The sequence below is a fragment of the Brienomyrus brachyistius genome, chromosome 4, assembly GCF_023856365.1.
Source record: "Brienomyrus brachyistius isolate T26 chromosome 4, BBRACH_0.4, whole genome shotgun sequence".
Classification (NCBI taxonomy): Eukaryota; Metazoa; Chordata; class Actinopteri; order Osteoglossiformes; family Mormyridae; genus Brienomyrus; species Brienomyrus brachyistius.
The window spans coordinates 35,893,636-35,916,041 of NC_064536.1; the positions used below are offsets into that span (position 1 = coordinate 35,893,636).

A 22,406-nucleotide genomic window follows, 5' to 3' on the forward strand; every position below is an offset into this window, starting at 1 on the left:
AGACACACACGCACACGCACACACAGAGACACACACACACTCACAAACAGGGAAGGGCAGAGTGAGTGAAGACACGCCCCCTCAGAGAAGCTCTTCTCAGGGAAACAGAGAGGCTCCTGCAGCCTCTGGGGTCTTTGCTGGTACCAGCCCTGTCCTTCACCCCGCCAGCTCCCAATGGGCTGTCTGCCTCAGCTCTGCTTGCCGCCGGCCGTGTTCATGTGACCCGCAGCTCCCAGGGCCGTCATCGTGGGGCTTAGGGTCAGCGTCATTGGCTGGGGCAGAGACCCTGTTACCCATGTGCTGGAAGGGAGCAGCCCACTTATCTGTCTGAAATGGGTCACAGTACTATGCTAATTCAGAACAGAACCCCCATTGTCTCCAGAGACGCAAAGACAGTGATTGGCTGCTTAACTGATCCCTGCTGAGTCCCATCCTCAGTTGGGTTTGCACTGACATGAGCGTAGCTGGCTGCCGCCGTCTACCAGTACCTCCTGTTGGCCACAGTAGGTAGTGTACAGATGTGCGGGGCTATGCTTCCCGCTCAGAGAGCCCCCAGTGGCCATGTGAGGGAGGGCAGAGACACTGCACGTGCTCTCCCCAGTAAGCCCGTAATCCTGCAGAATAGGGTCACGTGACCCTGTGTGGTTTACTCCCGGAAGGATGCCATTTCATGATCGATTTCCCTCCTGGTGTGTATGTGTGTGTGTGTGTGGGTCAGATATACTTTTTATTGTGGGGACCAAATGTCCCCACTGTGTCATAAACCTGTTATTTTGATGTTTTGGGGACCATTTTTTCAGTCCCCATAAGGGGAAATTAAATTTTATAAAAATCTGCTATTGCAATCAAAAAACTAAAAATTCCAAAAGATTTGTTTGGTTACTTATGACTAAGTTAGGGTTGGGTAGGGATTATGGTTGTCATTTTTGGGATTAGGGATTTGCCCAAAGAAATTAATGGATAGTCCCCACAAAATAATGAATACAAATGTGTGTGTGTGTGCGTGTATGTTTATAATCATTACATTTTAGGGACCCGATATCCCCACAATGTGGTGAAAACCTGTAACATTCTATGCATTTTTTAGTCCCCACAAGGAAAATGAAATATTGTATCAAAATAAAACTGTGATTGTCATTTTAGAAAACTGAATGGACAGTACCCACTGAGATATGAACACATGGACTATGTATGTTTGCGTGTAAATGCACAAAATATCTCTACCTCTTCCTTAACAGCAAATGTGATTGAACCAGCCTAATCAAAACACACATATTATGTTGATGATTATGTAGAGGAGCTTAGCACTGGGAGCCCGCAGAGTTGTGTGTGTGAGTCTATGTGTCTATGTGAGTGTATGTGTCTGTCTGTTTGTTTGTGTGTGTGCGTGTCTGTGTGTCTATATGTGTGTGTGTGTGTGTGCTTGGCAGAGGAATTTTGCACCTTCAGGGCGACACACTCTCTGTCCCAGCCCAGCCTGTCCTGGTCTGACCTGAAAGTCTTTCATGGTGGGGGGGGGCTGCCCGCCCAGAACTGGGTTAGGATGCCGCTTACTCTGCATCGGGCCGCCCACTGTTCCGTGAGACTCCCTCTTTGCTTGTGGGTTATTGAAAAATTTCTGTAGATAAGGAGATTAGGGAATAATGCCATTCTTGTGCAACTGTGGGGCAGAATTGATATTGGGCTTTAATCTGGCAGGGGGCGGGGATTTCCCATGATGCTGTGTGCAGTGTGGAGTGCGGGGAAGCGTGAGGCCAGCAGGGTGGCTTCAGTGTGAGGCCACTGCGGAGGGCTAAACCGGAGGGAAGTCGACAGTGTGGTGGCGGGCGGGCAGGGGGCGTGCAGGACCGGCTGATACGGACTGCGGCGCGAGCAGAGCACAGCTGAGCCAGCCTCCTCCTCCTCGTCCTTCATCATGCGCGTCTTTCTGCTGGCTTCCCACCTGCTGCTTCTCGCTGGGCTCTGGCTGGTTGTCCCCATCGATGGTACTCAGTTTCCGGGCCGCAGGAAACACAAAGACGTGCACCTGGGGGAGCGCAGCAGCCACAAGCACGGCCGGTGAGTGGGGGGGCAACACTGCGGCGGAGCTGGGATGCTGTTAGCCATACATTTTTGCAGGATTTGTAATGATAACAGTGAGGCCTGTACAGCAAGTTCTCCCCACATGTCCCGGTCAGTAAACGGTGCATGTTTAGGGCTCAGCGCCTTCCTGGCCATGCGCCCGGCACAGCCTGCGTGACTTTATGCTGTTTTGGTGTGAGGGACCATCATGCTTCCCCAGAGGTGAAGCCACACCCCCCCGAAAACTAAAAAACAGGGAACATGGCTACGCCTCACCTGCGCAGGTGTTTTTGAGATAGGCTGCAACCTGCCCCACCACCTGAGAGAGGGAGGGAGGGGTCCCTGCCTTGGCCTTTAATTACCCTCACCATCTCTGAGGGAAGCTCCTGCCTCAGGGTGACACTCTATTTGAACAGCGATGCCCCCTCAGAGTGCCATGTTGTGAGGACATGCCACACTTCTGGCTGATTAAGGAGAAAGTGGCATATGGAGTCTCCACAGAGAACAGGAGAATCACCGTAGCGCAGCTCTCTAGGGAGCACAATCTATTAAACAGGGGGGGGTACACGTCCCTAGCAGATGTGGTCAGGCTCTGGTGTGAACGAGCGTTATACTGACTGTCTGTCGAGATTCAGGCAGATCGAATTCAAGATGAAGAAGCTGGACAGCACCAAGTCCCTGCTGATGAAGTCCGAGCAGCTGCTCCGCATCGAGGACCACGACTTCGCCATGAGGCCCGGCTTTGGAGGTGAGGGAGATCCCGGCCAGGTGCATTGTGGGATGGCGATGGGAGGTGTAGCTGCCGGCTGCATATGGCTTTGATGTCTCTCACAAATGGGTCAGGGTGCCAGAGGGGACAGCGACAGGCCAGATCGTGACCCAGATTGTCGGGTTTGGGTGGTTTAACCCAGATTATACCTGTGGCAGGGAGAGGAATGAAGCTCCAGGTCAGGGGGGAGGGGGCGAGGGGGGGGCAGGCATAGAGCAAGGCCACACTGCCCTGAAACTAATCCTCTGTAGTAATTCCTAAACCAAAGCCATCGTTGGCACACGCTGACCCCTATTTCCGCTGCTGTTGTTGACATTCATTACAGTGTTTATGCTCAGCCCCTCCACAGCATGGATCAGTGACCCAGAATGGGAAGCTGAATCTCCCAGCATGGCCTGCCCCGGTCCCCTTCCATGCTTTTTTTGGAACCTGCTGCACTGTGCTGAAAAATACAGCCATAAGAAGGGTGACTGATCTCTGTAAATGTGTTGGTTTCTCTGCCTGTTCTGCACTGGTCACATGGGAATGAAGACAAGAGTGGCACTGTCAGCCCAGCAGAAAAGAGAGTGAAACTGTACACTGCGCCGCAGATGGGGCTCTCCTCTCTGCTGCCTGTCACATCGCCACACAGGCCATGTGACCCAGACACGAGCGAGAGCCGCTGCAAGGTGAGAAGCTGGCAGACAGAGCCTGCGGCCTGCAGTTCCTCTTTCCACCACCTTACCTCTCAAAGCTGTTTGTCGCTGGCTGCAGCAACCGGTATGATTCCCATGATGGGCCACAATGGACGGTGTGATGGCACGGCCCCTCTGGGGCGTGTGTCAGCGACATATCCTGCAATTGAATCTCTCTCCACTGGAGAGCTGTCCTGGACACAGTTGTGCATCCGAGACTCCTATCCTGTGCCACCAGTCCTTTGGTGAGAGAGTGACAAGCATTCCTCAGACTCTGAGCCACCACAGCGGTGAGATAACGCGTTACGCCTGGGAACCAGGGCAGAACTGCTCACGGCACATAGACCCGTTTGAAAATGGCTCCCGTTACTGCTGGTATTCAGTGTACAGGCTGAAGCAGGGCCATGCTCACATAAGGAGATCCCAGCACAGCGGAGCAAGTTATTCACTCTGTGTCTGTGCTAATGGGCGGTGCTAATTGCTCCTGGTCCCACTACTTGTATCACTGGCTATGATATTAACACTCAAAATGGATGCTTTTGGTCCTATTAGCATGGTGATGTTATTAGCATTCTGTTGTGTCATCACCTGACCCCTTGCTGAAGGGGTCATCATCACCTGACTCCTTAATTAATGATGATGTTATTACGTCAGCCTTTATGAATGATGTCATAATCATTTGACTCCTTTAATGAATGATGACGTAATTACCTGACCCCTTAATGAATGATGACATCATTACCTGACCCCTTAATGAATGATGATGTCATTACCTGGCCCTCGCTAGCAGCAAATCTTTGTTCTTGTCCCTGTCAGAGGGCATCGGTCAGGTTGAAAAGACAAAACTAGCATGAAATTCTTTTGGAACTGGTCTGATCCTGCTGATGTATTCCTTAGCTTGCTGCTAGTCTCAGGCGGATGTGACCACGACCGTTCCAGCTGAGTGTGTGTGGGCACCCAGAAGATGCAGGGTCCCTGAAACCGGGAAGATCTCCATAAACCAAACCCCTTTTTCTCCATCCATCAATGTCTAAATAGTAATCAGTTGAAGCTCTTTTTGTAAAAAAATATTAGGAGTCAGTAATGTACTTAGGTGAAGGTTGCAGGGTGTGTGTTTGTGGCCCCCTTGATGAGGGTGAGCTTTCCCAAGGATGTTTGCGTTCCTCAGGCTGAACCCTGCTCAGGGGGAGGGTCTCCACACAGTGGAGTGGTTACAGCATACATGGGCTGGGCGAAATAGCCAATCAGGTGAGGTGAAAAGAGACACAAAGCTCTGGCTGTTTACAAAACCACATGGTTGCATGAGTGCACATCAGATCTGGAATGTCAACTCAACACCGGTGTTGGGTTAAAGCTAACCAAACCAGTAGGGGCAGCCATGGTGTGCATTTGCACAAAACATTCTGTTATTGGAAAGTCTGACAGCTAAATAGAGCTTTCAAAAAAGATTTCAACTGACTAAAACACTTCAAAATATTTTTATACAAACAAGCACTAATCGACTAATAACGGCGGCCACATCTTCCTTAAAGGCACAGTAGTCCTGTTTTCTAGAATTTTGTCACTGAGTGACAAAGCTGTTCTTTGGTCCAGGGCTGTTCTATTTCTGGCTTATAATTAACCTGATCTGTTTCTCATGGGGGAGTACAGCATGAGGCCTGCTTCTCACTGGGGTGTACAGCATGAAGCCTGCTTCTCACTGGGGTGTACAGCATGAGGCCTGCTTCTCACTGGGGTGTACAGCATGAGTCCTGCTTCTCACTGGGGTGTACAGCATGAAGCCTGCTTCTCACTGGGGTGTACAGCATGAGGCCTGCTTCTCACTGGGGTGTACAGCATGAAGCCTGCTTCTCACTGGGGTGTACAACATTAGGCCTGCTTCTCACTGGGGTGTACAGCATGAGTCCTGCTTCTCACTGGGGTGTACAGCATGAAGCCTGCTTCTCACTGGGGTGTACAGCATGAAGCCTGCTTCTCACTGGGGTGTACAGCATGAAGCCTGCTTCTCACTGGGGTGTACAGCATGAGGCCTGCTGTCAGCCTCCTCCATTCTGACCTGTGGTTCAGAGGCATTTAAGTACCAGCTCTTAGTCACTGTCCTTCCTGACCTCTCCTGATCTGAAGACCTGTCCGGCTGGTGTTGTCCTTGGAATGCTTGTCACGAGGATTGGAGTGCTCTGCGGGTGTTTATGTAGCATGCACCCGCATGTTGCTTTCACCGTCCCCTATGGGTGGTTCGCGTGCCTCTCCATTTGAGTGGCCGTCTTCCTATCCCCGCAGGTGCTGCGATCCCGGTGGGCATCGACGTCCAGGTGGAGAGCATCGACAGCATTTCGGAGGTCAACATGGTAAGAGGTTTCCTTGCTCCGGCCCAAAGCGCCTGGCGTCTTCGTAGGGGTGTCCCATCTCAGTTTCAAAACCAAGATGCAGCTGTTTAGTGTGAGAGAATCTAGCAAATTCCACGGCGTGTACGTGATCTGCCAGGCACATATGTGGGTCGCATTTGAAGGGAACCAGATTAAATGCACCGTGTCACAAGTGCATCCATCACAGTTAGCTGACTGGCTGAGTGGTGGGAGGGCGGGGGAGGGGGGTGCCATGCTGATTTCTTCCACCTGTCTGTCTTTCCTTGGAATGTGTGTACATTGCTGTGGCTGCCACACACAGCCCAGCCCTCCCTTAATGTCCCATTCAGCTTCTCATTTCCTTCCAGCCAGAACACACATCCTGCTTCTGTGTTTACTTGCATATTTACCCACTTATAAGGGGGGGGGGGGCAGGTTAACATCAGCGCAGCCCTCTAAGACCCAGAGGAGGGGAGGACCCTAGCTTTGCCGCCTGCTGTTGGCATGTCGCTCATTTATGTACAAATGCAACCAGAATGGATACGTATAAATAAACAGGAACAAGGGCGAGTAGCAGTGAAGCAGGGCTGAGTGTGGCATTGGGGTCAGACAGTCCCCGGAGCACTTAGGGCTTAAGGGCCTCGCCCAGGGGCCTCACTCTGCCCACCTGGGATTTGAACCAGCAAGCTTTCGATCGTGGGAATCACGGTGTCCTAACCCAGCCACACAGCACCCCCTGCTGTCTGGCTGCTGTACCTGTGTCTGGTTTACAGTAGCATGTGTGTGGCCTGCAGGACTTCACCATGACCCTGTACCTGAGGCACTACTGGCAGGACGACCGGCTGGCCTTCCCCTCCAGCAGCAACAAGAGTCGCACCTTCGATGCGCGGCTGGTGAAGAAGATCTGGGTGCCGGACGTCTTCTTCGTGCACTCCAAGCGCTCCTTCATCCACGACACCACCATGGAGAACATCATGCTGAGGGTGTACCCCGACGGCAACATCCTGTACAGCGTCAGGTACGCACCTCTCGCTGGTGAGCCGCCTGCCTGGGTCCCGCTCCCGCCTTCACCGTGCTGCCCGGCCTTGCAGGATCACTGTCACTGCCTTCTGCTCCATGGACTTCAGCAGGTTTCCTCTGGACACGCAGAACTGCTCCCTGGAGCTGGAGAGCTGTGAGTACCTGTCTGCTGGCCTCCACCCCATCTGCCCCACTGGGCCCCCGGTCCACGCCCCCCCCCCCCACCCCCTCAGCATATCGCAGCCTGCACTGCTGGGGATTCGGTCACCATTTCTGCTCAGACCAGCTTTTCATTCTATCCTAAACGTCTTCCTTTTCCTGCAGATGCATATAACGAAAATGACCTAATGCTATACTGGAAGAATGGGAATGATTCCCTGCGGACGGACGAGATCCTGCTCTCCCAGTTTTTCATTGAAGAATTCCACCCATCCTTCGGACTGGCCTTCTACAGCAGCACGGGTGGGTGTACCAGCACTTTCTGTACCCATTGACTGTTGTAGATCTGCCCCCCACCTACACACACACACACACACACACACACACACACACACACAGTGTCATCGCCCTGGTGCATCAGCGGAAAGTGTGTCATCACAGAAAGTTCCAAATAAACAAGTAAAGTACAAAGGCTGGACAGAAAACAAAACCAGTCGACGTGCTGATACCGTATCTTAGAGAGGTGTCATATCTCTTCCTGTCTCTTTCTTATCAGAACAACTTTCTTTTCCCAACTGACTCCCCCTTCCTGGAGGTTCAGGACATTGAATCGTCTCTCCCTATCTGTCTGTCCTTCCTCCCTTCCAAGATGGTATCCTTAAATATTTATTGTTAGTCTCTTATTCTGGTTTTCAGAACATTTCATTCCTGTACTGTGTACTTTTTCAATCTCTTTGCAGTAGGGTCATTACCTCAGTCCTGTAAAATCCCTGGACACTCAGTCACTGACCAAAAACACTGCATATAGCAGCATCATTCGAAAGGTTTGTTTGGGTCTGCTTGAAAGGGAAATTAAAATCCTACACAGCAGCGTAATCTCTAGTATTTTGAATACCTTATTCTGAATTTCCATCACTCACTGTTTTTACAGCATCTGAATTTAACTGTTCATCTCTACAGTACATCACTGAAATAAATTAAATTAAAATAAATTCGCTCTTCTTCATAAAAGTGTGTGGACAGCTTAAAAAGCAGTGGGCACCAAAAGGTAAAATACAACAACATCTATTAAATAAACTTCAGCGTTTCTTGGAATGCTATTGACGGCATGACGTTCCAGCTGTAGGCCCTGGCTGGCTTGGAGGGATTCCTGCAGGTAAAACATGGCATGGAAAATTACAACCGAGATATATTTCAGTATCTGTAATAGGTCCTCCTCCTCTGTTTTGCCATTCATTTTGAGTGTAATTTCAGTTTTTTTTTTACTTAATCCTTGAATATGGTGGCAATCACAGTGTCTGTGCAGTGTGTGTAGAGCGTGTCTTGTCATGAAATTGTTTGATTATATAAAGACACAGTATATATTCATTGCATACATTTCATTGACTAAAACGACACAGTATAATCTCTTTCTATTTCAGTTTTTATTCTGATTGCTTAAGCAGAAACTTTGAAACTACAGGCCATTTCTGCAAAACCGTACACCAAACCTGCAAAACTGTGCATATCTACTGAAAAACCAAATAGTTCTCGCAAAGCACCAAATACACGCTGACTGTATAAATGACATATATTCGTGCCGTATAAAAACCGTGAATGATGGAAATAAATGTATAATGACATTATACTCGTGTATAAATGACAAGCACACAGCAGTTTGCAAAAAAGTTCCATCATACATGTAGCACACACACACACACACCCACACACACACACACACACACCCACACACACGCACACACACGCACACACACACACACACACACACACCCACACACACACACATGCACACACACACACACACACACACCCACACACACACACACGCACACACACACACACACCCACACACGCACACACACACACACACACACCCACACACACAAACACACACACGCACACACACACACACACACACACACGCACACACACACACCCACACACACACACACACACACACACACACACACAGGTATCCACATGCGTAAAGTACTGATCTGTATTCCCAACATAACAAGAACATTATCAAACAAGGAGATACAGATATTTTTCTCAAAATGTTCTAACAAAAGCTCAAACAACAAAAACACAGTGGAAGAAAACAAAAACATCTGTGCTATGAAAATAACGAACAGAAAGCAAAATGGCACCTTCTGTTAGTGTGGAAATGCAATTGGCAAAATAGTGTAGGAATGTAGAGACCAAAGATAATGGTTTTGCTAGAAGTGTTTTAAATCTGAGTGTATAGCAGAGAAGATGCATTCAGTTTCACACACTTTGTTAAATGCATTGACCACGTGTGTTAATGGTTTCAGAGAGAGAATCGCTGTTTGTGTTTAAGCGTCCAGAAAAAACATTTGGATGAGTCTTTCAATCAAGGCAACAGACCAATAAAAGTACAAGATGAACCAAACAATTTAGCAGAGCACAGGAGTCCTTCAGTTTGTAAACCTGAAGCAGCGCGCAGTGTCCCCTCTGACATAGATTAGGTGGCCCCCCTGCTTTTCATGTTTCCTTTGTTCGCACTGTTAAGATGAATTTATCCCCGAGTGGAAATTTTTGCAGTAACCCTTTACATAGACACAATTTAGGCATAAAGGTAGACATCAAATTCTAAACTGCAAAAATATATATGTGCAAATATGCTAAATGTACAAATATGCAAAATGAATGTAAATGTGCATTATGTATTATGTATTGTCTCAGAGACGGAGGCTTCTCCTCTGGCACAGAGAGTTGTTATAGATGGTAACTGTCATGGGCAGGAATGACCTCCTGTAACGATCCTTATTGCAGCAGAACTGAAGGAGTTTCTAACTGAAAACACTTTTCTTGTCTGATGAGTGTAGGGGTGTGTAGTACTGCCCATATTGTGCATATACTGTATGTATAACCGTCTGTGCACTATGTTCTTGCTGCTGTTTGTTCCGGAATTGCCCGTTGATCGTATGAAGTTAACCCTAATCTTAATAACTATCTTCCTTCCTGTCCCTGTCTCCCTTCCTTGCAGGATGGTACAACAGGCTGTACATTAACTTCCTGCTCAGAAGGCACATATTCTTCTTCATGCTGCAGACCTACTTCCCCACCATGCTGATGGTGATGCTGTCCTGGGTGTCCTTCTGGATCGACCGGAGGGCCGTACCCGCCCGTGTCTCCCTAGGTGCTGCCCGCATCTTGCCTGGTCTTCTGGCGCCTCATTATCTCCAGGAAAGCCCAGTAACATGTGTGTAACACCTGGCCTCGGCAGCAGCAGCCTTAAATCTGCCTAATGGATCACAGATGTGCTTCATTAAGGTCACACAATGTTTGTACACAATGTTTGCACGCTAATAAGGAAGTTGAGCTTGGCAGCATGAACGTTTGAATAAATCATGCTGACATGTTTCTGGGCTGTGGGTTTCCTGTCTGTGGGGGTATGAACCTGGTGTCAGCTCTATGCATTGACTCGATTGCTGTTGTGTTTCGCTGCAGTGCCCTCTTGTGTCTCTCACAGGCATCACCACCGTGCTTACCATGTCCACCATCATCACAGGCGTGTCCTCCTCCATGCCCCAGGTGTCTTACGTCAAGGCTGTGGACATCTACCTATGGGCCAGCTTCCTCTTCGTCTTCCTGTCCATCATTGAATACGCCGCAGTCAACTATTTCACCACAGTGGAGGAGATGAGGAAACTCACGAGGGCAAAGGTCACTGTCGCCTTCATGCCCTCTGGGTTCAGTGGTTATGAGACTGGCTGGATCAGCAGGAAGGTGCTCTTAAGACTGAAAATGTCCTTCTCTGGTTCTCTGTGAACCACAAACTAGTTGATGGAAGTGGTTTGACTGGCAGAAGATGCATTGGTTTAACGATAGATATTATCACTGAACCCTGACTGCATGAACATCTTTAAAAGAAAGTTATAGCTTCCTTTAAAATTACATTTTCCATATGCAGTTGTTCAAACCATAAGTTTTTGCGATGTTTGCAGGGTAACAGCATACGAACCAGTGTCAGTGTACCGAGCCGACAGGCTTCTGATTGCTGTAGAGGCTGCTGGGATTGCTGCACTGTGAGGGAATGGTATAGACGCTGTGTGAACTGTGTTGTGCGCCTGTTGAAGCGGTTGACTGGATTTATTTGTGAGTATATTTGAGTGTTTGTGTGCCAGTATGGTTACATGGGTGGTTGTTGTTTCATTTTTTATTTTTTCTTTCGGTCGGTATGAGTACTTGTCCGTCCTTGTTAATAAACAGCGCGAGTGTAATCGATAGCTGTGGGTGTCGCGTGAGCGGCGTTCTGCCCGCGTACCTTCCCTACAAACACCCGCGAGGTATAATATCTAATATCTGTAACGTCACTTGGAAAAGGACAGTTGATCCTGAGCTTTGCTCGGTCGCCAGTCAGGGCCGGGAGGATATTTTCTACTTTTTTTCCCGCTCCGGCAGTTGCCTGTTTTGATGGGTTTTTTGTGGTTTTTGGGCCTCCCTAGAGGAACTTCGCTTTATTTTAGTTAAACGTAGTTCAGCAGGAAGTTAGTCTCCGGTGGGTAATTGTTAATTTGGTTATTTTAAAAGTTTTATTTCAAAGGTTGGTATCGCTGACGCTGTCGGATAATTTAAAAAGTTCAGTTTTAACGCAAGTGTTAATTTAGTGTTTTATTGTACTCGGCACTTTATTATAGTAACTGTACATTAGTTAAATCAAGTAAAAGTTAAATAGCCTATATAAATATATTGTGGTGGGAGTAAAGGACGGGGTCATAGTGAGTTAGGTAATTATGGGGCCAGCTCAGTGTTGTGTTTGCAAGATGTTTGCCCTTCTGGATGCTTGTGTCCAGTCAGACTTCATCTGCTATGCGATGTAAGTTAGTGGACTCACTCATGGTCAAGGTTCGTGACCTAGAGGAGCAACTGACTCTCATCTGACACAACAAGGAGTTAAAGGAGAGAGTTAATATACGATTTAGGGAGATGGTGTGTACGTCACAAGCAGGGAGGGGGGAGAATGATGAACAGGCAGGTCGAGAGAGCTGGGTGAACGTAGGTCATAGACACAGAAAAGGGTGTACACAGTTCACAGAAGCAGCATCACCTGAAGTGACGTGTCTAACTGCTTTCAGGTGCTTCCGGCTTTAGAGCTGGAAGAGACTAGGGAGGCAGGTGAGTCCTTGGCCACCGAGAAGCCCCCTCCCCCCAGGAAGAGGGAGTTTGTGGTAGTAGGGGATTCAGTTATTAGAGGTGTAGTTATGTATGCACCCGTGCGTGATAGAGGGTCCCGTATGGTGTCTTGCCTGCCTGGTGCCCAGGTAGGGGACCTTCTGAATCGTGTGGACAGGCTTTTGGCCCCAGCTGGGGTGGATCCAGTGGTCGTGGTGCATGTTGGCACCAATGACATAGGAAAGGGCAGGAGAGCTGTTCTGCAGGATGAATTTATAGAAGTCGCGGATAAGCTTAGAAGCAGAACATCCACAGGGGTATTCTCTGAAATACTTCCCGTGCCACATGCAAGACAGGCTAAGTTAGCTGAGATAAGGAGATTAAATGTGTGGCTAAAATGGTGGTGTAGGAAAGAGTGGTTTAGGTTTATGGGGCACTGGAAGACCTTCTGGAACAGGTGGGACCTGTACAAGCCGGACGGGTTGCATCTGAACCAGAGGGGAACCAGTGTACTGGGGAGGCGTATGTGTAGAGTAGTTGAGGAATGTTTAAACTAGGGACTTGGGGGGCAGGGAGGTTAGTTAAAAATTTAGTTGGGGAGAGACGGAAAGCCCCAATTAATATTAAAAGTGGGCACTGTAAAAGGCCTACCCTTTGCAGTTTGTATTTAAATGCTAGGAGTATTAGAAACAAAATTCATGATTTAGTGGCTTTAATTTCATCAGATTCTTATGATATTATAGGAATAACTGAAAAATGGATGAGTGACAATGATGGAGAAGAATATAATATGTATGGTTATGCGTTGTTCTGTAGAGACCAGATAGGCAGGAAGGGAGGTAGTGTTACAGTATACGTAAAAGAAAACTTGCAGGTAAGGGAGCTCACTGATAAAAATAAAAGTACAGAAGCTGTATGGATAAAACTAGATGATAAAAACTCAACTGGCCTAATTGTCGGTGTTTGTTATAGAGCACCTAATGTAGCTGTAGAGGAGAGCAGAATGTTATATGCTGATATCAGGATTATGAGCAATGAAAATGATGTGGTGGTTATGGGTGATTTTAATTTACCTGGAATACAATGGGACACAATCTCTGGCTCTTCCGTAAATGAACTTGAGATGGTGGAATTAGTACAGGATTGTTTTTTTTAACTCAGTTTGTTAATACCCCTACCAGGGGAGAAGCCCTTCTTGATCTTGTTTTCTCTAATAACCAGGATAGGATTGGAAAATTAGAGGTTTTAGAACCACTGGACGGCAGTGATCATCCATCCATCCATCCATCCATCCATCATCTCCCACTTAATCCGGGGTCGGGTCGCGGGGGCAGCAGCCTCAGCAGGGAGACCCAGACTTCCCTCTCCCCGGCCACTTCGTCCAGCTCCTCTGGGGGGATCTTGAGGCGTTCCCAGGCCAGCCGAGAGACATAGTCTCTCCAGTGTGTCCTGGGTCTTCTCTGGGGTCTCCTCCCAGTGGGACATGCCTGGAATACCTCCCCAGGGAGGCGTCCTGGAGGCATCCTAATCAGATGCCCGAGCCACCTCATCTGGCTCCTCTCGATGCGGAGGAGCAGCGGCTCTACTCTGAGTCCCTCCCGAATGACTGAGCTCCTCACCCTATCTCTAAGGGAGAGTCCAGCCACCCTGTGGAGGAAACTCATTTCGGCCGCTTGCACCCGCGATCTCGTTCTTTCGGTCACTACCCATAGCTCATGACCATAGGTGAGGGTAGGAACGTAGATCGATTGGTAAATTGAGAGCTTCGCCTTTTGGCTCAGCTCTCTCTTCACCATGACAGACCGATGCAGCGCCCGCATGACTGCTGACGCCGCACCGATCCGCCTGTCGACCTCCCGTTCCATCATTCCCCCACTCGTGAACAAGATCCCGAGATACTTAAACTCCTCCACTTGGGGGAGGACCCTATCCCCAACCCGGAGAGAGCATTCTACCCTTTTCCGGCTGAGGACCATGGTCTTGGATTTGGAGGTGCTGATTCTCATCCCAGCCGCTTCACACTCGGCTGCGAACTGCTCCAGTGAGAGCCGAAGGTCACGGTCTGATGAGGCCAACAGAACCACATCATCTGCAAAAAGCAGAGACCTAATCCTGAGGTTACCGAACCAGACACCCTCAACGCCCTGGCTGCGCCTAGAAATTCTGTCCATAAAAGCTATGAACAGAATCGGTGACAAAGGGCAGCCCTGACGGAGTCCAACCCTCACCGGAAACGAGTCTGACTTATTGCCGCCCATGCGGACCAAACTCTGGCACCGGTCATACAGGGACCGAACCGCCCTTAAAAGGGAGGCTGGTACCCCATACTCCCGGAGCACTCCCCACAGGACTCCCCGAGGGACACCATGTCGAATGCCTTCTCCAAGTCCACAAAACACATGTAGACTGGTCAGGCAAACTCCCATGAATCCTCCAAAACCCTGCTGAGTGTATAGAGCTGGTCCACTGTTCCACGACCAGGGCGAAAACCACACTGCTCCTCCTGAATCCAAGGTTCGATCCAACGGACCCTCCTCTCCAGCACCCCCGAATAGACCTTGCCAGGGAGGCTGAGGAGTGTGATCCCCCTGTAGTTGGAACACACCCTCCGGTCCCCTTTCTTAAAGAGGGGGACCACCACCCCGGTCTGCCAGTCCAGAGGCACTGCCCCCGATGTCCACGCGATGCCGCAGATGCGTGTCAGCCAGGACAGCCCCGCAGCATCCAGAGCCTTGAGGAACTCCGGCCGAATCTCATCCACCCCCGGGGCCCGGCCACCGAGGAGCTTTTTGACCACCTCAGTGACCTCCACCCCCGAGATAGGCGAGTCCACCCCCAAGTCCCCACACTCTGTTTCCATATCGGAAGGCGTGTCGGTGGGATTGAGGAGGTCTTCCAAGTATTCCCTCCACCGACCCAAAACGTCCCGAGTTGAGGTCAGCAGCGCACCATCCCCACCATAAATAGTGTTGATGCTGCACCGCTTTCCCGCCCGGAGCCGCCGGATGGTGGACCAGAATCTCCTCGAAGCCATCTGGAAGTCGTTCTCCATGGCCTCACCAAACTCCTCCCACACCCGAGTTTTTGCCTCAGCAACCACCAAAGCCGCATCCTGCTTGGCTATGTCAGCTGTGTCTGGAGTGATCATAACTCGGCAGTGATCATAACATGGATAAATTCAAGGTTAATTTTAGTGTCCAAAGAGCAAAGTCCGAAACAAAAGTATGCAATGTTAGGAAGGCTAACTTCAATGGTATGAGACTGAAACTAAAAACTGTAAACTGGATGGAGTTAAATAGCAAAACAGTTGAAGAGGCATGGGAATTTTTTAAAAGCACATTGTTACAAGTGCAAGAGGACTTCATACCAGATTCCAGCAAAACTAAATCAAGGAAACTACAACCATGGTGGTTTACTATGGAAATTAAGAATCAGGAGGAAAGGGGCTTTCTTCCATAAATGGAAAATAATTAATGATTTCAAAATAAAGTAGGAGTATCTAAGTCTACAGGTTGAGTTAAAAAATAACACACTCCAAGAGGAATGTCGAAAGAAAGATTGCATTGGAGGGTAAGGATGACAAAAGTTTCTTCCAATATTTTAACTCCTAAAGAGTTCAATCTAAATCTAAAAGCTGAAATCACTAATTTGCAGGATAGTAAGGATCTTATAATTGAAAATGAAATTGATATACTGTAGTAAATGAGTTTAATGATTATTTTACACAGGTGTTCACAGTAGCGAACACGAGTAACTTGCCACCATTTAGTATTAATACAGCGTCTTTGACCAGTATATGCATAAATGAGGCTGATCTGGTACTAAGCCTAGTTAAGCTTAAAATAAATAAATCACAGGGGCCTGATGGCATCTTACCTATAGTTTTAAAAGAGGTGAGGGATATTATTAGCCAACCTTTAACTTTAGAAGTAGATAGAAATAATCCAGCAAACTATAGGCCAATCAGTTTAACTAGCATTACTGGAAAAATAATGGAAACTGTAATCCAAGTGAAAATGGTAGATTACCTGGACTCAAATAACATTCTGAGGGATAGCCAACATGGATTTAGGAGAGGTAGGTCCTGTTTAGCTAGTTTCCTTGTTTTTTGAAGAAGCTACAACAGAAATTCATCACAAAAAGGCCTACAATGTATTCTGCATAGATTTCCAAAAGGCCTTTGATGTCGTCCCCCACAAACAGTTCTTGCTTAAGATCAAAGCTGCAGGGATTTTAGGAACTGTAGTAGCTTGGATTGAAAACTGGTTAACTGATAGGAAGCAGCGAGTAGTTATTAGAGGCACAATGTCATAGTGGGCCTGCGTTCATAGTGGGGTACCGCAGGGTTCAATTTTAGGACCACTATTGTTCCTAATTTACATTAATGATATTGACACCAATACATACAGTAAACTGGTTAAATTTGCAGGTGACATCAAGGTGGGTGGTTTAGCAGATACTGATCTAGCAGCAGAGAGGCTACAACGGGATCTGGAGTTAATGACTAGGCTGATACCTGGCAGATTAAATTTAACATAGATAAATGTAAGGTAATCCATGCAGGGAGCAGACATATAAAGTACAGGTATTTTATGGGTTCCACGGAAATAAAGGTAGCTGATTAAGAGAAAGACCTTGGTGTGTATGTTGATGCTTCCATGTCCCATTCTCGCCAGTGTGAGGAAGTAAAAAAAAAGGTCAATAGGATGTTTGGTTAAATCTCTAGGTGTGTGGAATTTAAGTCAAGGGAGGTGATGCTACGATTATATAATTCCTTGGTAAGACCCCACCTAGAATATTGTGTGCAGGTTTGGTCACCATACCTTAAAAGGTACTTTGCTGCCTTGGAAAGGGTGCAATGTAGGGCAACGAGAATGATTCCTGCTCTTAGAGCAGTGGTTCTGAAACTCGGCCCTCGGGCCCCACTGCCCTCCTTGTTTTCCTGCTATCCCTGCCCCATACACGAGGCCCAGGTGTCTTTTAGCTTCTGATTGACTGAACACACCTGATCCAGGCAATCAGCAGTGTGTAGGACAGGGATAGCTGGAAAACAAACAGGGCAGTGGGTCCCGAGGACCGAGTTTGAGAACCACTGTCTTAAAGGAATGTCTTATGAGGAGAGGTTAGCTGAGCTGAATCTGTTTAGCCTCAAGCAAAGTAGACTAAAGGGGGGACATGATCCAGGTATATAAGATTCTAACATGCTGGATGCTGTTCAGCCAAATGGCTATTTCAATATTAGTTTAAATACTAGAACACGTGGCCATAAATGGACATTTTAAAATGTATTTGAGGAAGCACTTCTTTACACAGCGTGTAGTTAGAGTATGGAATAGTCTTCCTGCTAGTGTAGCGCAAGCTAAAACCCTGGGTTCCTTTAAATCAGACCTAGATAAGATTTTACCAACTCTGAGCTATGTTAAGTTCTCCCCAAACGAGCTTGATGGGCCGAATGGCCTACTCGTTTTGTAAATTTCTTATGTTCTTATAAATATTGAGCTCCCCCTAGTGGCTATTGGTGTAATAGCAACTGCAGAACATGTTTCCAGAGGAATTATTTTTCAGTTTATAGTGGGGAACTGATTTTGGGCAGCGCAGCTAACCAGTAAAAAAATACATGCGTTCCCCCAAATACTCTCCTGGTGTACATTATGATGCCTTTTGTAATCTCACATATTTCTCTTCTAGAGAGTCATATAGGAAAAAAGCTTAGACCTGTTTCATTAGTGTGAGGTGGCTGACAGGTGGAGCTGCTGTAGAGCCGTTGCAGTTTCTTTGTTCCTTTCACAAGCTTCAGTTAAACGGCTCGGGTTCCTGTACTGGGTACTGCCTGGGGGTCCGTCAGCACCAGCTGCTGAGCTCCACGTGTCCCTCCTTCCTCTCCACAGGGACCTGCCACCTTGAATGCCACTGAAGCCATGGCCTTCGATGGTTGCTTCCATGACAATGAGCTGGACCTCACCCCCTTCCCGGAGGTGCCCGTCACCAGCATCCCTGATCGGGCAGCCCAGTCACGCAACTTGGCCGAGCCGGCTCCCACGGAGGGAACCTGGCTACGCAGGAAAGGGTCTGTGAGGAGGAACCTCAGCGTCATCATGAGCAACAGCTACATGATTGACTCGTACTCCCGCGCTCTCTTCCCATTGGCCTACCTGCTCTTCAACATCATCTACTGGAGCATGTACTCTTAGACACCGTGCAGCTTATACTAAAGTTAAAAGATGGAGGCCTGCTAGTATACACAATGCAGAACATGACATAAACAGCACTATACTCCAACAGATACTGCATCCCCACACATAAACAGCAATTTACTCCGACAAAGATACTGTATCCCCACAAATAAACAGCACTGTACTCCTACATATCGAATAATTCGATATTCTCAGACCTACCCAGCATTATGACAACAATTCTGCTTCCCCACCATTGAAAGTGAGGCCAGTTTCAAGGGCCCCTGAGTGATAGGGACCAAAAAAATGTGGAAAATATTTGGATAGGTTTAGGTTAATGGCCCATTATGATATACTTTCATGGGGCCCAAACTTTCTAGTGGTGACCCTGATCCCCACATCAGCACCTAAATAGCTATACTATACTATATTCCTACAATACCCCCCCACACCTAAAAAGCACTATACTCCCACAATGATACTGCATCCCCACGCCTAAGAAGCATTATACTCACACAATAATACTGTATCCACAAACCCACACAACACTATACTTCCACTATGATACTATATCCCCACACCTAAACAGCAATGTACTCCAATGACATTGCATTCCCACAAACAACTATCCCAAGCAACACTATACTCTAGCTTGAATCTATTTGGTCGAATAACAAGCTAAAAATGTACCATTTATGCAAACTGCATTGGACACAATTTTGCTTCAAAATAAATACATTAGAACAGGCCTCCAGAACCACAGAATCAGGACCTCATGCCGTGGTGGAGGTATGAAGGCTGGATTGTCAGGTCTAGCACTAGGGTGACAGGTCTGACTGCACTGCATCTAGTCTTTTAGGAAGAGCCATTTGTGCTCTCAAAGAGGTCACACTGCCAACACACTGGATTGGGCTGGGTTATGTTGGGGGGGGGATTAGGGTTAGGATTAGGGTTAGCAACACACAGGTCAGCTTGAAGACACTATTGCTGGTAACTCTATTTCGTCATGGTTTTACATATGGGGCAGATCTGCACAGTGACTGTGTTCTCACATGTGGGTGCTTTTGTCATTCGTGTGGCTGTATGTGTGATTCAGATGCCTGTGCGTGTCTGTGTGAAAAACATCCCCAGAAGAATGATGTGAAACTGACACAAGAGCATCTTTAATATACTTTTCTTTTCTTATATGTGGAATTAAATTAAATCTACAAAGAACAATAAAAGCTGTAACAGCTGGTTCACTTCATAGGTGCAGCTCACGTTTCTACAAAAACAACTTCATAAGTACAACTTAAAACATTAGGTTCAGGCTCAGTAATGAGGGTCAGTACTCCTGTGTAGAAGTGGTGGTCTGGCCAGTAGGGTACATCTTTAAGAAGAACCATGTCAGCAAAAAGTGTCTGTTAGTGCCTGTTGGGTGCTCAAACAGGTGCTGATTCGCCGGCAGGCTCTTTTCCTTCCCAGAATGCCTTGCACTGCTTTGTAGCCTTGTACCTTTGCTTTGAAAGTGTTGAATGGAAGTTTCTTCTTGCCATAGTGAGACTTTTTAATACTGCTTAGAGTGGAGTGCAATGCTCCATGACCTGGTTACACATTAGGTAAATTCTGAGGTTACTTTCAATGCCTGGAAAATAGCCATATCCCAGGCGACTGGCCGTATCTCAGGCGGTCAGCCATATCTTAGGTAATTGACCATACTCCATTGCTGCTATACTCATTCAGTTCCTGCAGGAATGTCATCACACTGCCCTCAGCCTGGGGACATGTCCATGCAGGTCACTAGTGCCCCAACTTGGCACACTCTCGTTCACAAGCACCAGTGGCGACACGGAGCTCGACACTCATGGACTGTAGTCAAGGGGGAGAGGTGACCCCCCATTGCTGCGCCTAGTACTGCCGGCCTCGCTGGCTGGCAGGGAGGTGCTGAACGTGTTGCCAGAATGAATGGAAGGCATGGTAATCACAGAGGTGTGCCTCAAGGTAGTGTTTTGGGTGGCTGTCCGGCTCCAGTCTGGGTCAGTGAGAATGGGGAAGTGGTTAGCGTTAGCACTGTAACTGTCAATCATTCAAGGACAATTAACACTGCGGCAGCTAATGGGGGGAGCAACAAATGGAAGGCACTCAGTTTGATCAAACGATTACTCATCAAGAATTTCTGCTGCAAATCAATGGGACTAAGAAGGCACATCAACACTTTCTGTCAATGGGCAGTCAAGAAATCCCCTGCCGGGCATAAACAGGAGGGATGGGGCTTCTTTATACAGCCTCAATTCTGGGCTACTTGTGAACCATCTGTGACCTATGTGAGGGGTTAAGGATCATTTACCTGAGTTTTCTGCCAGACGGAGCCTTCCACAGCACAGGTAGGTCCTCCACTGCTGGCGGACATTGTCCTTGATGGCACAGTGGAAGATGAAGATGAACAAGCCTGCAGGAGAGAATAGTGGATTCTGATTAGTTGGGACTTGTGGTCTGTGGACAAATTGAATTGAGTGACTGAGTGTAAGCCAGTTTGTTGGGATGCTTTTGCCAGGAGGTTTGGGTATGGGCTATGGGACGCCACCTTGCAGAGTGTTGAAAATGGCAAACAGGTACATGAAGGGCAGGTTGACAGGCCCCCAGGCAAAGAAGGCGAATCCCCAGGTGAGCCCCAGCAGGACGGTGAGGCCGGCCACACTGCGGAGCTCCTGCCACACATTCTGCTGCTGCACGTTGTGGGGGTTTTGCCGCTTGACCCGATGCAGCTGCACCAGGACCACCACGAACATGACCGAGTTGAGCAGGAACACCAAGCAGAAGTAGCCAACCACAGCCACGTAGAAGGCGGTGTCATTTTTCAGCCAGCAGCTGTGGGGGGCATGATCATGGAAGGGTCATGGGGGCCCATAAAATCCTAAAGGCCTCTAAAACATCTAGAGCAGGGCTATTCAAATTGGTGTCCGGTCTGTTATTCTTTGTCACTGTCTGTATTACACTGTGTCACTCTCAGTTATTTGTCATTGTCTGTGTTGCTCTGTGTCACTGTCTGTTATTCTTTATCATTGAGCACTGCTGGTTTTCCAGCTTTACTTTACCTTTACTTGTGAGCCAGGTATGAAGCTTCTGTGCCCAATCAGAATCAATAATTATTAAACTAACTACATGAGAGAACTGAAAACAAGGCTTGGATTTGGAATTGAGGTCCAGATTTGAGGAGACTTGGTGTAGAGGAGGCAGCATTTTAAAGCTCAAAGGCATGATCTTTGCATGCGTGTACAGGTGACTAACCTGTCGAGGTTCATTTTAATGTCCACTAGTGATTGACAGACACTACTAATGTTGGCAGTGATGCTCTAGGTGTATCTGTGTTTCTGTTAACACTAAAAACGCCATTTCGTACACCAATAAACGTCAGCCTCCATTAGCCACCAAACAAGACATAAAATGGCGTTTGCAGCCCTTTTGTTATCGATAATGAGCCATTAGTGTTAATAACTTTGAATCTAACATCCTGAATCAAAGAAAAAAGTTATAAAATACAGTTTTAAATGTTGGATAAATAGATGTAATCTACACTGAACAAAAATATAAACGCAACACTTTTGTTTTTGCTCCCATTTTTCATGAGATGGACTTAAAGATCTAAAATGCATTCCAGATACACAATATTACCATTCCTCTCAAACATTTCTCACAAATCAGTCTAAATGTGTGATAGTGAGCACTTCTGCTTTGCTGAGATAATCCATCCCACCTCACAGGTGTGCCACATCAAGATGCTGATCTGACATCATGGGTAGTGCACAGGTGTACCTTATACTGCCCACAATAAAAGGCCACCCTGGAATGAATTGTAGATCTTTAAGTCCATCTCATGAAACATGGGAGCAGAAACAAGAGTGTTGCGTTTATATTTTTGTTCAGTGTATATAAACAAATCTGGTTTAAAAATAGTTTTTATAGCGATCGTTAGGTATTTATTTCAGCATAATTATGTGTTTTATATTCCATATTGAATGTAGGACACTGGTGATTTAATGTTCGTCAAAGTTTCTGCTTTTTAACCACTGTATAAAGCAATGTTAAC

At 47.4% G+C, this 22,406-nt stretch overlaps 2 protein-coding genes across 11 annotated transcripts in view; one reads left to right on the forward strand and one right to left on the reverse strand.

Annotated features, from left to right (window-relative positions):
* LOC125739677 (gamma-aminobutyric acid receptor subunit rho-3) lies at positions 1-19,586 on the forward strand. Of its 3 annotated transcripts, none has more exons than XM_049010028.1 (9): positions 1-2,058; positions 2,697-2,809; positions 5,785-5,852; positions 6,644-6,867; positions 6,941-7,023; positions 7,194-7,331; positions 10,039-10,191; positions 10,525-10,718; positions 18,056-19,586. In XM_049010028.1, the coding sequence occupies exons 1-9, from the start codon at positions 1,916-1,918 to the stop codon at positions 18,356-18,358; spliced, it is 1,419 nt and encodes a 472-aa protein (XP_048865985.1). In that variant the 5' UTR covers positions 1-1,915; the 3' UTR covers positions 18,359-19,586. The 3 variants fall into 3 exon arrangements, with proteins under 3 accessions (XP_048865985.1, XP_048865986.1, XP_048865987.1); XM_049010029.1 differs by having other exon boundaries at positions 10,564-10,718; XM_049010030.1 differs by having other exon boundaries at positions 6,980-7,023.
* The window catches only part of LOC125739666 (uncharacterized), a 19,378-nt gene continuing 16,453 nt past the window's right edge, over positions 19,482-22,406 (reverse strand). For 7 of the 8 annotated variants that reach the window (XM_049009984.1, XM_049009982.1, XM_049009983.1 and 4 more), the window contains 3 exons: positions 20,904-21,187; positions 20,667-20,768; positions 19,482-20,351 (listed from right to left, as the gene is read on the reverse strand). In XM_049009984.1, the coding sequence (XP_048865941.1) occupies positions 20,182-20,351; positions 20,667-20,768; positions 20,904-21,187 (556 nt within the window). In that variant the 3' untranslated portion in view covers positions 19,482-20,181. The remainder of the gene's footprint in view (positions 20,352-20,666; positions 20,769-20,903; positions 21,188-22,406) is intronic. The other variant, XM_049009990.1, reaches the window with a different exon arrangement.

Excerpts from the sequence above, each read along its gene's own strand:
- LOC125739677 (XM_049010028.1), top strand. The coding sequence starts at position 1,916 with ATGCGCGTCTTTCTGCTGGCTTCCCACCTGCTGCTTCTCGCTGGGCTC. Across the intron at positions 6,868-6,940 it reads AACATCCTGTACAGCGTCAG|GATCACTGTCACTGCCTTCT; the intron begins GTACGCACCTCT and ends CCGGCCTTGCAG. Across the intron at positions 10,192-10,524 it reads ACCCGCCCGTGTCTCCCTAG|GCATCACCACCGTGCTTACC; the intron begins GTGCTGCCCGCA and ends TGTCTCTCACAG.